General features: G+C 38.8%; 1 protein-coding gene across 1 annotated transcript in view; it reads right to left on the bottom strand.

Moving 5' to 3' along the window:
• Positions 1-14,639: 14,639 nt before the first annotated feature.
• Positions 14,640-16,325, bottom strand: part of LOC101008370 (plasminogen) — a 50,311-nt gene continuing 48,625 nt past the window's right edge. Inside the window, exons 18-19 of the mRNA XM_009206355.3 lie at positions 15,658-15,803; positions 14,640-15,027 (exon numbers count right to left, since the gene is read on the bottom strand). Coding sequence (XP_009204619.2) covers positions 14,866-15,027; positions 15,658-15,803 — 308 coding nt within the window. The 3' untranslated portion in view covers positions 14,640-14,865. The remainder of the gene's footprint in view (positions 15,028-15,657; positions 15,804-16,325) is intronic.

Raw genomic sequence — 16,325 nt, 5'->3', positions numbered from 1 at the left:
GTGTTCCAGGGCGCAACCCCGCTCCGTCCAGCCGCTGGCTCCCGGACTGAGCCCCAGGTAGGTGGGTCGGAGGCCTTGTGAGAAGTGAGGGTTGAGGGCGTTTCTGCTTCCAAGCGCAAACACGGGGAGCACGGATGCTGCAGCTTCTGGACCCTGGATTAGAAACTGGCAAAGGTAGATGTTTTGCAGGAGGCCGCCCTCTGCCTTCCTCTAACACCTGCTGGATTCAGGGAGTCCTAGTACCTGTATTTTTGACCCGAAAAAAATTCCAACAGCAGAAAATCCAATGTGATTGGTTACGCCTCCTTAACGTGCCCTGTTTGCCTTTGTAACTTTCCTTCCACAGACTGACCTTTTTCGTGCAATCGATGTGATCCTGTGTCAGCTATACAAAACAGTTTTTGTTTACTGAATCTGGTTTAAAAGGCAAGAAGTTGCTTCCCGTAGGGCACATTGTTGCCCGGTGGAAAGGGATGTGTATGCCCTGAAACGTGGAGAGCCACATGCGCTGCTTGGTTTTGTGTAGAAGTAACATGAGATGATCTTTTCACCGATTTTCAGAATTGTGGAGAATTTACTCAGGAAAATAATATGTTTCAATGGATGACCAATATGGGTGTGTGCTTTAACTGATTGCACGGAAGCAGTGCTCCTAATGTTTTGAGACCCACAGATTTTATTTGGTGTCTCTTTATGGTATGATAATTTACTTCATAAATTATGTGGAGTGGGGAAGATACTTCCTATTTTCTCTTTAAATATCTTTTCTCTGATTTAAAAAAGTAATAAAGGAGAAATCTTCTTGCGATGTTTAACTTTTATTCTCCACTATTCTGAAGTTCAAGCGTCAATAATTAATATAAATACAGTAAAATGAATACTTTAAAGGTAGCTGATATGCTTAATAACCGGAAATTATTTCAATTAAAAAATTCCATTCCATCTAGTGTTTTGACCCATATGATACATATGCATACATGTGTAAAAGCGTATATATATTCATATGTATATGAAAAAAATGCTATGCACTATACTGAGTTTATACTTTTATTGTCCAGTACTAAGTCCGTTTTTGACTTTAAAAAGTAGATTATGTAGACCTGTGAAACAAGCAACAAGAATGAAAACAATGGACTTTTTTGTGGTTCTGTAAACATAAAAGTGGAGGTCACGATCCACGCTGCTGGCCAGGCATTAAGTTGGCATTATCGGCAATCACTGTAGTCTCTGTGGGTGCTGATGAATCTGCATTCCCTACATGTCGTGCCTTGGGAATTGCTCTTTTGACTAGATTACTGGTTTGAGGTTGTCGCTGTTGTCCTTCCTACAAGAGTAGAAAACAAGTGCACAAAATTGGATTTAGGTAAGTGGAAATTTAATGTCATAGCAGCACCTCACACAAAGAAGGCCATCAATGAATGTAGCCTTGATAAGGGTCTCTCCCTAGTCCAGTCGTCACCTACTCCCTCTGCTGGATGACAGCCCTCAGGTATCTGAAACTCAGCTCCCACGTTCCCGGAGCTTCTCTTCTCAGATCATGCAGCGCCCAGAGCTTCAGGTGTCTCCATATCCTTCATCAATACCTACTGAAAGTGTGACCTTGGAGAAGCCCATGTCCTCCAAGTGTGGCCAGGAGAGCTGAGACAGAGCCCTGGGGTCCGTCCTTATCAACCCTTGACTAGGGTGTCCTAGTTCTGTTAATTCCTCGAATAGTCATTTTTTAAAATACCGTTCATTTTACACCGGTAGCTCAGCTGTCCTGGGTGAGCTCCACACCCTCAACTCTGTAGCTGATTACATAGTTCATTATTATACTAATTTAAGAAATGTTAAATGTATGAAAAAGTACAGAGTGAACAAACACTGAAGCAACTTACCAACTTTCCCACAACCTGCCATTAACAATTATGAACATTTCGTCATTTCAACTTTTCCTCAGTCCCTGGAACTTCCTGGTCTCATCCTCTCTTCTCTAACCCAATCTCCCTCAGCCACAATCATGATGAAGTGTGTACTCATCCAATCTGTTTTGGAACGTTTTAACATTTTTAGTTTTCTAAAATCAACTTTATGTATGTGCATAGTTTAAAGAGTCAAAAAGCTGTATAAAAAAGCTTGAATGTCCTCTTCTGAAGCAAACACTTCCGACTCTTTAAACTGATCCTATTGGCATTTACCTTCAACTCTTTAAATAACTTTCTGACCGTGGTGCTTCTTTTTTCAGTTTTAATCATTACCTATTGATACGAATTGGATCTGTGTCCACGCCCAAATCTCATGTCAATTTGTAATCCCTACTGTGGAGGCGGGGTCTGATGGGAGGTGATTGGCTCACAGGGCAGTCACTCATGAATGGTTTGGCACCATCCGCTCGTGCTGTTCTCCTGATAGTGAGTTCTCAGGAGATCTGGTGGTTTACGTGTGTGTGGTACCGCCTCCAACCTTGCTCCTGCTCCCACCATCTGAATCTTCTTTTTTCTCTCTCTCTTTTTTTTTTAGACGGAGTCTCACTCTGTCACCCAGGCTGGAGTGCAGCAGTGCGATCTCCGCTCACTGCAAGCTCCGCCTCCCGGGTTCACGCCGTTCTGCCTGAGCCTCCCTACAGGCGTCCGCCACAATGTCCAGCTAATTTTTTGTATTTTTAGTAGAGACAGGGTTTCACCGTGTTAGCCAGGATGATCTCAATCTCCTGACCTCGTGATCCGCCCACCTCGGCCTCCCAAAGTGCTGGGATTCCAGGCGTGAGCCACCGCGCCCGGCCACCATCTGCGTCTTACTCACACTTTGTCTTCCGCCATGATTGGAAGGTTCCCAGAGCCTCCCCAGAAGTAGAAGCCTGTGCTTCCTGTACAGCCTGCAGAACTGTGAGCCAATTAAACCTGTTTTCTTGATAAATTATCCAGTCTCAGGTATTATAGCAATGTGAGAACGGACTAACACACCTATAGACTTCCCACCTGGGAATATTAGGATTTAACTCCGTTTAATGCACCATCAACATCATACCACACACTGCACACATGCCACATGCACACACATCCCATATATACTATGCACAGACATACCACATAACACCACAGACATGATGCATACACATATACCATACAACACACTATACACAACACAGATTCACACACACCACACCACAAGGACCTTACGCACCACACACCCCATATAGATACTATGCACACATACACCACGTACACCACACACCTCACACACGTACTATACACTCACAACACACTCTCACAGACACACCATATGCACCACATAACCACCTACATACCACACTGTACACACACATACACACAATAAATGCCACACACACTGCACACACCTCACACCATACACACATCATACACACCATGCACATACCACACACACACCACAAACACCATACATACTACATATACACACACATCCTTTTGCTATATGTACCTAATTATGTAATTATATTGTAATTTTGATTAAGTAAATATTCAGTGTTCATATTTCTTCATGACTATGAAAATGCTGTTTATAACTGAGGCATGTAGTATACTTTTATATTTCTCCCTAGAATTCATTATTTTCTTTTCTGTAAGCTTTTATGTCATTTTTCTAATTCTACTCCAAGTTCTCAGTTTTATAAACCTTTTCAATATGCCCGCAGACCCATTAGGCCATCTAGCGATGTTCTTAGAGCTTCTCGGGAGCCATCATCCCTGCTCTAGCCGGTCCTGGGTACACGGCCGGCCTGCTGTCCAGCTGTCATGGGATCTCCATGGACTGTCATCCAGAAGATCCCCTTGCTTCTCTGACATTTGATCCCCCATATCTTGAATCCCACATCGTCCTTTTTCAAAAAAATTACTTCTTCATTTTGCCAGAGCAAATCTCTGTATCTGATACTCAATGAAATCTAGTGTCATCCTTAGAAAGAATACATGAAAGGTATTTTATAACTGAGAAATTCTCATAAGAAAATTAGCCGTCTTAAAGTGAACAATTAGTTTTATGTAGTACATGACAACCACCACCTCCATCCAGTTCCAAAACATTTTCATTGCCCCAAAATACAATGCGGTACCCGGTAAGCTATTACTTCCCATGCCCCTATCCCAGCCCTTGCTCTCAAGGTTTAGCCATGCAGCATATACCAGTGCTTCATTCCGTTTTGTGGCTCTATAAACCACAATTTGTTTATCCCCTCTTCTATCGATTGGCATTTGGGTTGTTTCCAACTTGTGGCTTTTGTAATAGTGCTGCTATGAACCTTCTCATGCAAGGTAGCTGGGTACTTGTTTTCAATTTTTTGTCTATATACCTAAGAGTAGAAGTGTTAGATCATATGGTAATTCTATGTTTACCATTTTAAGGAGCTGTCAAATTGTTTTCCACTGTGGCTGAACCATTTTACATTCCCACCAATAATGGACAGGATTCTAATTTCTTTACATCTTCACCACCACTTGTTATTCTCTATTTTTTAAATTATAGACATCCTAATGTGTATGAAGTCTTATTTCATTATGATTTTATTGGCATTTTCTTAATGACTAATGATGTTAACCATCATTTCACTTGTTGGCTATTTGTATATCTTTTTTGGAAAAATGTCTCTTTACACTCTTGTTTTTCTTTTTGTTGTTGAATTATGAGAGTTTTTTTTTCCCCCCCATTTCTCTTCTTCTTTGCTCAAAGAATACTGTGCTGGCAGTGAGCTGCACTGCTGCACTTTTTTTTTCTAAACAAGAAATGGGTTAAGTGATGGTGGTCTCACCCTGTCACCCAGGCTGGAGTGCAGTGACCCAATCATAGCTCACTGCAGCCTTGAACTCCTGGGTTCAAGTGATCCTCCCACCTTGGGCTCCCAAAGTGCTGGGATTACAGATGTCAGGCACTGAGCCTAGCCTAGAGATTTTAATATATTCTGGATACCAGGACTTTGTTAATAGGTTTGCTTCATCAGTAGGTTGTTTTTCACTTTGCTGATAATGTCCTTTGACACATAATAGCTTTTAATTTTTTTCATTACTCTTCAATTATGTTTTCCAGTTTTATTGAGATACACTTGACAAAAATTATATATATTTAAGATATACAATGTAATGTTTTAATAGAAATATACATTGTGCAATTATTACCATAATCAAGCTAATTAAAATAGCCATCATCTCACATACTTTTGTATACATGGTAAGAACACTTAGGATCAACTCCTTTAGCAAATTTCAAGTATGCAATACAGTATTGTTAACTGTAGTCACTATTCTGTACATTAGATTTCTAGAACCTATTTATCTTGCAAAACTGCACATTTATATTTTTTGACCAATATCCCTCCATTTCCCCCTTCCCCAGCCCTGGTAATCACCATTCTACTCCGTTTCTAAGAGTTCAACTTTCTTAGATTCCACATGTAAGTGAGAATTACACAGTATTTTCCTTCCTGCGTCCGGCTTATTTCACTTATCATAATGTCCTGCAGGTTCATCCATGTTGATGCAAAGGCAGGATTTCCTTCTTTATTAAGGCTGAAAATATTAAGGCTGTGTCTTATATACAGACACATACACAATGTGTATATGTGTGTGTGTGTATATATATACATATAACAATGTGTATATAGCACACAGACGCACACACATATGTATACACACATTTTTATCATCCATTTATCCTTTCATTTATTTATTTGTGTATGTTGAACTATCCTTGCATTCCTGGGACAATTCCCACTTGATCATGGTGAATCATCCTTTTAATGTTCTGTTGGATTCCATTTCCTAGTATTTTGTTGAAGAGTTTTGCACATATGTTCATCAGGGGTATTGCCTGTAATTTTCTTTCCTTACAGTAATCTTTTTTGTGTTTCATATCAGCATAATGCTGTCCTCATAAAATGAACTTGAAAGCATTTCCTTTTCTTTAACTTTTTGGAAGAGTTTGAGGAGGATTGGTGTTAGTCCTTTTAATGTTTGGTGTGATTCAGCAGTGATTCGGGTATGATTAGGTCCTGGGCTTTTTGTTGATGGAAGACTTGTTATTACTGATTCAATCTTATACTTATTATTGCTCTGTTCAGATTTTCTATTTCTTTCTGAGTCAGTCTTGGTAGGTTTTTCACTTCTAGGAATTCATTAATTTCTTCTAAGTTATCTAATTTGTTGACATATAATTGTTCACAGTAGTCTCTTATGATTGTTTGTACATCTGTAATATCTATTGTAATGTCTCTTCTTTCTGATTTTATTTGAGTTTTCTTTGGTTTTCTTAATCTAGTTAAAAGTTGGTCATTTTTTATCTTTTTAAAAACCAATATTAGTTTTATTTCTTTTTTCTATCATTTTTCTAGTCTCTACTTCACTATTTCTGCTGTGATCTTTATTATTTCTTTCCTTCTACTAACTGTTGGATTAGTTTTTCTTTTCTTCTTTGTCTGTTTTTTTGAGGTATAAATACCTTTGAGGTTGCTTATTTGATATCTTTCTTCTTTATTGATGTAAGTATTTATTGCTAAAAGTTTCCTTCTTAGAACCACTTTTGCTGCATACTGTAAGTTATTGTTATGTTAGTGTGCCCATTTTCATTAGTTTTGAGTTTTTAAAAATTTATCTTTTAATATCTTCTTTGACTCATTGATTGTTCAGGAGCATGTTGATTAATTTCTATGTATTTGTGGATTTTCTAATATTCTCTTGTCATTGATTTCTAGTTTCATACAATTATAATCTGAAAGGAATATGTGGTATGATTCTAATCTTCTTAAATTTGTTTACTTGTTTTGTGATCTAACATATGATCTGTTGTGGAGAATGTTTTATGTGCACTTGAACATAATGTATTCTACTGCCATTGGACAGAATGTTCTGTATATTTCTATTAGGTTCATTTGGCCTAAAGTGTAGTTTAAGTCTCATGTTTCCATAATGATTCTCTGTCTGAAGCTGTTGAAGTCTGCTACTATGGAGCTAAGTGGAGCTATTGAAGTCTGCTACTATGATTGTATTACAGTCTAGCTCTCCTGTGAGATCTATTAATTTTTTTAGCTGTTATATGTATGTATTAGAAGTTTGGGTATATATATTAATAAGTATTTATAATTGTTATAACAAATTGATCTCTTTATCATTATATTATGATCTTCTTTGTCTCTTTTTACAGTTTTTGACTTAAAGTCTGTTTTACCTCATGTAGATTGAGTTTCCCTTATCCAAAATTCCTAAAACCAGAAATGTTTTCAATTTTGAATTTTTTTGGAATATTTGAAGTACAATATGATTTAGTTTTTTAGAATTTTGAAATTTGTTTTTATTTTGGAATATTTGCATTATGATATGGTTTGGCTGTGTCCCCACCCAAATCTCATCTTAAATTGTAATCCCCATAATAGCAACATGTCAAGGGAGGGACCCAGTGGGAGGTGATTGGATCATGGGAGCAGTTTCCTTCCTGCTGTTCTCATGAAAGTGAGTGAGTTCTCATGAAATCTGATGGAAGGTGCCTGCTTCCCCTTAACCTTCTGGCATGGTTACATTTCCTGAGGCCTCCTAGTCATGCTTCCTGTTAAGCCTGTGGAACTGAGTCAATTAAACCTCTTCATAGTTATCCAGTCTCAGGTAGTATTCTTTATAGTAGTCTGAGAATGGACTAATACACATTATATATTCACTGTTTTAGCATCCCTAAACACCAAAATCCAAAATGCTCCAATGAGCAATTCCTTTGAACATCATGTCAGCACTTAAAATTTTATTAATTTTGGAGTATTTCAGATTTCAGACTTTTGGATTAGGGGTACTCAATCTGTATAACTATACCTGCTCTCTTTTGGTTTCCATTTGCTGGAATATTTTTTCCATCCCATTACTTTAAGGACATTATTTGTGTCCTTATAGGTGAAGTGAGTGTCCTGTACACAGCATGTAGTTGGATCTTATTTTTTAATTATTCAACCACTGTATATCTTTTTATTGGAGAATTTAATCCATTTTCATTCAAGATAATTATTGATAGGTAAGAGTCTGCCATTACCATTTTGGTAATTGCTTTCTGGTTGTTTTGTAGACTCTTTGTTCCTTTCTTCCTCTCTTACTATCTTTCTATGTGATTAAGTGATTTTCTCTAGTGGGATGCTTTGATTCCTTTTTATCTTTTGTATATCTACCTTATGCTTTTGCTTTGTGGTTACCATGATGCTTACAAAAAAGTCTTATAGTTATATCAGGCTATTTTATGCTGATAACAGCTTAACTTTGATTGCATAAAAGTTCTGCACTTTTACTCCACATCTCCCTGCATTTAAAATTTTTTTATGTCACAATGTATATCTTTTTATAGCATATATCCCTTAACAAATTATTGTAGCTATTATTTTAAATAGTTTTGTCTTTTAACCTTCATGCTAAAGATATAAGAGATTCATACTTTCATATTACAGATATATGTGGCCACCATTAAAGTGTTTGAATATTATGAATTTGACTGTGTACTTAATTTAGCCAGTGAGTTTTATGGTTTCTTTTTTTGTTACTAATTAGCATCTTTTTTTTATCTTGCAGACTCCCTTTAGCATTTCTTGTAAGACAGGTCTGGGATTAATGAACTTCCTTAGCTTTTGTTTGTTTAGTAAAAACTTGATCTCTCCATTTCTGAAGCACAGCTTTGGTGAATGCAGTATCCTTGGTGTGTAGTTTTTTTCTTCAGCACTTATAATATATTAACCTACTCTTTCCTGGCCTGTATGGAACCTGTTGAGAACTTTGCTGCTAGCCTTACTGGAACTCTGTTATATGTGATTTGCTTCTTCTCTCTGCTTTTATGATTTTCTCTTTGTCTTTGATTTTTGACAGTCTAACTTTGTCTTGATGTAGTTATGTTTGAACTGAATTTAGTTAGAGACTTTTGACCATCTTGGACCTGGATGTTGGTATCTTTCCCTAGACTTAGAAAGTTTTCTGTTATTTTTAAAATAAGCTTTCTACCCCCTTTTTCTCCTTTGTGAACTCTTATAACTAAAATATTTGCTCTTTTCATGCTGCCTCATAAGTCCTGTAAGCTTTTTTTTTCACTATTTTTTGTCCCTCAATTCTGTATTCACAAATAACCTGTCTTCAAGTTCACAGATTATTTATTCTACATGATGAATTCTGCTTTTGATGCTGTCTATTGCATTTTTCACTTTATTATTTTTCCAGTTTCAGAAATTCTGTTTTACTTTTTAAACAGTTTTAATCTCTCCATTACATTTCTCATTTTGATCTTTTATTATTTTTCTGATTTTATTGAATTCTCTGTATTTTCTTGAAGTTTACCAAGCTTTCTTCAAATAATTATTTTGAAATCTTTGTCAGGTTGTTAATATATCTTTATTTCTATGGGCCCAGCTACTGGGAAATTATTGTGTCCTTTGGTGGTGTTTTATTTTACCTCCTTGTTTTTTCATATTTCTTGTTGTCTTATATTAATGTCTATGCATTTAAAGTAGGAACTGATTTTAGTCTCAACAGTCATCAGTTTCTAATTCATCTACTACATCTTCAGTATTACCTGTGCTCCTGAGATTGTGTCTGCTACATCTTTATGGTGGAAGCCCCATTGATGGGGCTCCTGCATCTCTTCCCAGTGGCACAGTCAGGGATGTTGTGTCAGTAGACTGAAGGGCCCACAGTGGGAGCGTTTACACAATGCACATTGGCAGATGCTGCCAGTCAGGGCTTGATTGCCCAAAGCCAGTTGTTAGACATTTACTAGCACACCACTTGGATACAAATAAGTGGAGAAAATAGGAGAGGGTGGCTTTCAAGAACTTTGGCTCTAGAGAACAGTAAAAGAAAGGATGGTAATGGAAGGATGAGGTGAGAATGAGATAAGGCTGGTCAAACAAGAAAGATCTGAATATGTTTGAAAGCTTCTCCCAATAGGTTAAAGATACTGGAGAAAGGGTTAATCACTACAGTGAGGCACCCAAAAAGGCAAGTCTAAGTGAGTGCTGGCCCTGGGGTAGACACCAAGACAGTTCTTCCAGTGTAAGATGACAGGAGGAATGGGAGGGAGAGGAACAGGTGAGAGTGTCAGTAACTGGGTGCAGAGGGGACTCCCCTCCAGCGCTTCTGTTTCCCTATGATGTAGGAGGGGAGGCCTTGGGTGTTGGACCCCGAGAAGGCACTCAGTCAATCACTGTGAGATGTGTGAGTGAACCCATGGCTGCCAGGTGTGCAGGGGCCATAACTCAGCGTTTGAGGAAAGGAGAGAACATTTGAAATCATGACAAAGGAGAGCCAAGGCAGTGATGTGGGATGCAGAGGTTGCTGTGGTTGAGAGCTACTCCAGTGAGTAACACAGTGGCTTCACAGTGAGGAGGCCTGTGGGGGAAGGCCCAGCTGTGTCTTCCTGGGGGCAGTAACACCTTTCCCTAGTCCATAGGTATCCTGGCATCCATCTGTGGTGGCCTTGTGATGCTTTTGCCTGAAACCAAGGGTATTGCCTTGCCAGAAACAGTGGATGATGTAGAAAAACTTGGTAGGCATTGTCCAAAATTCAATGCACCCCAAAGAAAAGCAGCATTTCAAACCAGTGGAGAAAGGAAGATGTTGAGAAAATTGAATATGCCTAGGGAAAAAATAAGAATAAATCCTCATCTTATATTGTAAGCAAAAAATTCAAAGTAAACATAAAACATTAATGTAAAAAAAAACCCACCCAATCTAGATAAGAATATGCATTATTTTTTAAACATGGTTGTGAAGAGAGAAGCATTTCCATGTGAGGTGCTAAGACTCGGAAGTGATCTAAAGGCAGGAGCTGCTGATGTGGGAAAGTGGAAATCGCTGGGACGTGCAGCAGCAGGGGATTAACAGTGTGGCTTACTCTACAGAGCGAGGAGTCAGGTCTGTGTAGATGGAATGGCATAGGCAGATTTTCAAGACTGATTACAAAGTGAAACGTCACTGAAGTATGTGTTACAGTATTCATAAAAAACTAAAACCAAAGGCAGTTTCTCTCTGTAGCTGGATGGAAGACAGATGACACACAGATGGTAGCTAGGCAGATAATAAGTAGATGGATGATAGATGATAGATAGATAGATGGAGATGAAAGATAATGGATAGATGGATTGATGAATAGATAAATAGATAATAGATGATAAATAGGTAATAGAGATAAGTAGGCAGAGAAAAGAAAGAGAGACTGAGTTTTGGAGGCAGGTGTTTAAATAGTGTACAAGGAAAGCTAATATCCAGCCAATATACAAACATGAAGAGTTATATCAACAAAAATTAACATTACTGAAATTCTTTCTAAGTTTCTGTTTTAAATTTTTCATGAAAAAAGATAGAGAATATGAATATGAGAATGTATACTAAAAGATGTAGTATATGTCCTCTGGGGACACAAATGAGCTGGGGAGATGGGTAGGGAATGGAGGGCCATCTCTTTCCTGTCAGAGACTTCCGTACTGTTTGATTTTTTTTTTAAAATTATGACACATAGTCTTGTGTTTTCTGTGTAATCTTTAAAAATGATTTAACAGCTAACTTAAAAAATAAAAGGCAATCTTGATAATGAATTGGAAATTAAGGATACGGAACTCTAATGTTTTTTAATATTTCAAAAATCCTGAGGAAAATCTTTCTTCCCTTTGATTGTACTCCACTGACTGCTGCCTGTGTACACACTGAGAATGGTGCATTCATTCTTGATTCAATCAGGGGTGAGATCTGCAAACTGATCAGGAAGAAATGGAGGAAGAGGGAGTCCTTTGAGACCAGGACTCTTCTACCACATCAGCCGCATTAAAGTTAAACAACTGGGAGAGATTGTCTGTGGCTGGTGAAGTGTGGTGGGGTGGTGCAGGATTGTCCCAAAGGGGAGCAAGGAAAACTGATATCCAACTAATATATAAACATGGGGAATTATACCAACAAAAATTTAAATTACACAAATTCTCATTTTTTTTCTGTTTATGAATTTTCATAATGAAAAGTTGGATAGATTAATTATACCTAGTCCCCACACTTGAAAAAAATCTAGGAGTATGGTTTACAGTACTACAAATTAAGCACGTTGATTGTGATCCATGATTATTTACTCTAAAAAAACAACTTCATGCTAAATTACTGAAACCTGTTAGTGTATTCCCTTCTAAAACTGCATTGGATTATTCTATCATTTCTGCTGGGTTTTGTTCATATCAGCAGCTCATTTCCAAACATATGTTAATTCAGTAGAGAAATTCATGAAGAGCTTAAATGCTGTAATGCTAACTAACCTCTGTTTAGGGTCTGAAAGCAAGTCAAAAAAGGAGCCTGAAGTGATTTCTGTTACCTTTGAGTTGGGTTTTCATCAGAAGTTAGGTATGTGTATTTGATCAAAACCAGCTATGCTATTAAATAATAACAGAAGACCTTCCTCTAACTATTTGCATAATCTTTCATAAGGACTTTCTCCTTTGTTTTTTCAGTCCACATTCTTTTAAGTGTGGCAGGAATAAAAAAACCCCAGTTTCCAGCTCTCACCTTTGAGGCCCCTGCCAAAGGTGGAAGGAGCTATCCAGGAGCTGATCCTCCTTGCAAAGCTGTCCTTGCAGAGATGCATGTGTGCGTTTCAGCTACATTATGCTATGCTGTTGTAATATTGTATAAAGACTTCAATCTATCCAGAGTATTTTTATGTAATGTTGGATGAGTTAGGACTATTTGTGGTACTGTTGAAGTTTCTGGGAACACATAATATGTAGCTGGCTTAAAAAAGAGCCTCTCAGGTGCACGGCTCTGTTTCCTTGCACTGGAGCAGTGGTCTCTGACTCATTAGGCTAAAGAGAGATGAGAGAAGTCCCTCACCTGATTCTCATAACAGCTCCATCAAGAATGCAGGATTTGAAAACCAAGGATTTCGGAAATTTGTGCAGAAATGTTCATCAAATCTTATCAGTCAAGGGACTAAGCCCATAAGTGAACATTCGAAAAATTGCAGGGAGGATGAAAATTTGGGAATCCTGTTAATGAGGAGACTGAATCACAGGTTCCTGGGCCACAGAATGTGAGCGTTCGTGTCCTTTGCTCACCTTGGTTTCCGCATGCCTTTGCAGCATGAACAGGTCAGGAGTCTCTCCCCTCTACCTTCTCTGTAGCATCTGGGGTTCCAGGCATGGTTTAGGCCCCATTCTAGCAATAAGGGCCAATCTGCTGTACAATCTGAGGTCTTGGTTCTGTTATTCATAAAATAATGCTGTGGTCCTGAGATTATTCAGGACATTTTTGGCTCTCCTTTAGTGGACACCTAGAGCCACAGATTCTCTTCTTTACTCAACAAATCCCATGGATTATGATTTCTGGGTCTTAGGATTTTAAAAGTGAAGGGATATTTTTCATATATTTGTTAAGTTCAGTTCCGTGGGTGCCTGTGGCCAAGAGTTAAAAGCATGAACAGTTCCCACTCAATCTTGACACTTTGAGTTGTCTTGGGGAGGAGCTTACGTTTTAATTTAAAAGAAAGGTCAATTATATCCATGCTTCACAGGATCAGCAGGAGCTTTATAAATGACTTTACAGAGACGAATAAGGGATTTGATCTTTCTTTTTTGTTATCGAGGCTTTTGAAATGTGGAACTTGTGTGTTCTGCTTGTATGTTATATTCAATATGTTTTCAGATGCAATCTGTATTTTATGCTGAGATTTTAAAATGAAATACTTTATGTGGACAGGCAAAACTGGTACCAAAGGGAATCCTTCACAATGGGGAACAACATTTCTGTAAGGAGAACAGGCGACAATATACACGAAGTGTGTGCTAATTGTAAAATGAGCATCTTCATCCTTAAAGCACATCGGAATTGAATACAAATAATCTATTTGTCAAGGAAATAAACACAGCTCTTTGAGGATTTGAGACTTTCACCCTTTATTCACAGTCACTTGCAGTTTTGCTTTTCTCTGCATTTCTCTGGTATAAGATGACTGTTGCATTGTTAAATTGTATTTTGAGTGGATATTTTTGTTTGGTAACAACATTTTAAATGGTAAAAAATGTGCATTTGTCCCTTCTCTTCCTTCTAAACATGTGTCTCTCCCACAGGTCATTCTCCTGTGACCGTGTGTACTACAGACTGTTTCAAAACCGGGCAGGCAATTAACAATGGGAAGTAAGTAGTCTACCTTCAATATTTGCTTGTTGTTCATTTATGTGCTCTTGGCACCAGTCCTAGACTCACATGTGCCCCAGAATAGCATTCAGACTCTCAGCTGGTCTTGTGTTACACGTCCATGGCCCGATTCACTCCATGGTATACAGCACTCTGCTCCATGTCCCCTGGGCTGGGCTCAAGTCAAGCAGTCAGTGACAGATTTCATTCCCAATAACAGAACCAGTTCGCATGACTGCCCATACATGTTGCAGCTTTGAAAACATTCATCTCAGTGTTAGAAATAAAGAGAGTAAAAATGTGTGTCAAGCCCTCGTTAGCTGATGAGGTAAACGCATGGACAACTTCTTAGGACTTCTTGGCTCTCCCCTCTGTGACCTTGTAGCCTGCCCAGTCCTTTGTGCAGCTGTTCCTTATCAAAAGCAGCTATATCCCCCCGTCTGCCCATTTAAAATTGGTGGGATGAACAAAGTGCATGAAAATGTTGAAGACCAAAACCAAAATTAACTCAAATCAAAGTTAAGTACAGAGTTTATTTTTAACAAATGTCATAGCTATGTCACCTTATTACAGAATCCAGCAGTCAGAAAGTAATACAAAAAATGCTGAGGTTTGGCTTCCCTGGTAGCTGGGGACAATGTCCTCGTTTGTTTACTGTCAGTTATTTCCAGCATGCTAAATCCCTACCCATGTTCCAGCCTCTAGGTGAGTCAATGCTTCACTCTGTAATCCCGTCCAATTAATTATTTCTCATCACTCCCTCGATCCAAGTGACAAACCTTGAAACACGAACGTAGACACCTGGCTTATTGGGACGCGCACAGCCAAGACCCCAAGAAGTAACTCCTTGTAAAATGTATTTGTCCTTCTCGAAGCAAACCAGAGGCCCTCCACTGTCACCCTATACAGAGGGAGAAAAATCCATGTGAGGGTTAGGCTGCCAGTCTTTTATTATGGGATGCCATCCTTCTATTATCCATATGTACATTTTCCCAGTAATTGAAATCAGAAAAGGACTGTGAGCATATTACTCAAGCATCTGCAGTGCTTAAGTACTTAGCAAAATCTGTTCAGCAAAACCACACCACTTAGTTTCTCCTGGGGGTAAGAAACCCCTTGTGAATCCTGCACACATCCCTTCCTATGTTGGTGTTTCCTTTAGACTGGCCTAGCCTGGGCATCACTGTAAAGTGTGTGCAGTTGGTCTCTGTCCTGTACCCTCTACCTCCTTCCCTACCAGAAGAGTCACCACTTTAGTCCCTGGCCACCAGCACACCCCAGGAGGGTGAGTAACCTGAGGTAGTTATGGCACTTAAAACTCCCTTGCTACAGATCTGGAACTCAAGCCCCAAGACATCCCCTTAGATGATCTGAATACGCATTCAGGGACAGATCTAGGGAGTTTCTGAGCAACATTTAGGAGTCTTCGGTGGAAAATCCTTGAATTTGCCACCTGGGGAATGAAGTCTAAGGGGCTGAGACCGAGACGGGAGAGCACAAGACTAACTTTGGTCTCTTGATCTTTTCTTACCTGGCAACTGTCAGTGCCTCCGGCCAAATGCCCAGCACAGAGCTCGGTGGATTTGACTCTTCCATTCAGAAACTCATAGCGATTGCACACTTTATTCTCAATCACGGGGAGCCGGGCTTCCTTGAGAAGGCCAGCCCCATAGGTACCTGTTTTTAAAAAGATGAAAGAAATGGTTACTGCACCCAAAACATGTTCAGGAGGAAATTCCAGAAGAACAGAGCAGCGGCGCTGGACCTCCTGTCTGTTTGTGAGGCTGCAGAGCACAAGGCAGCAACCAATGCCGCTGAGGTCTCTGACCCTGCAGAGTGTAAACATCACATATGATTCTCTGTTCCTGAGACCTGGATTTAACAATCTGGGCTTTGTCGTGGTGGTTTGGAGTTGATTGTTGTTTCTCTACTTTTTGCTTTTACAACTATAAAGAATAATGTTTAAAATGTAGAGTCCAAAAAATGCAATTGCTATTTTATATATTCTTTTTTCAGACCTTTTAATATGCCTGTTTTACTAATTACATGATAACACAAAATTTTACATATTGATTTTTTCACTCAACGTTGTATCATGAGTTTCGTATAGTTCTACAATCTTCATAACTAATATGTTAATGGGGAGCTACTGCTTAATGAGCATGAGGTTTCCTTTGGGGATGAGGAAAATGTTCTGGG

The sequence above is a fragment of the Papio anubis genome, chromosome 6 (assembly GCF_008728515.1).
Source record: "Papio anubis isolate 15944 chromosome 6, Panubis1.0, whole genome shotgun sequence".
Taxonomy (NCBI): domain Eukaryota; kingdom Metazoa; phylum Chordata; class Mammalia; order Primates; family Cercopithecidae; genus Papio; species Papio anubis.
Note: the sequence above shows the minus strand (reverse complement) of the source record. Positions and strands in the feature narration are given on the sequence as shown.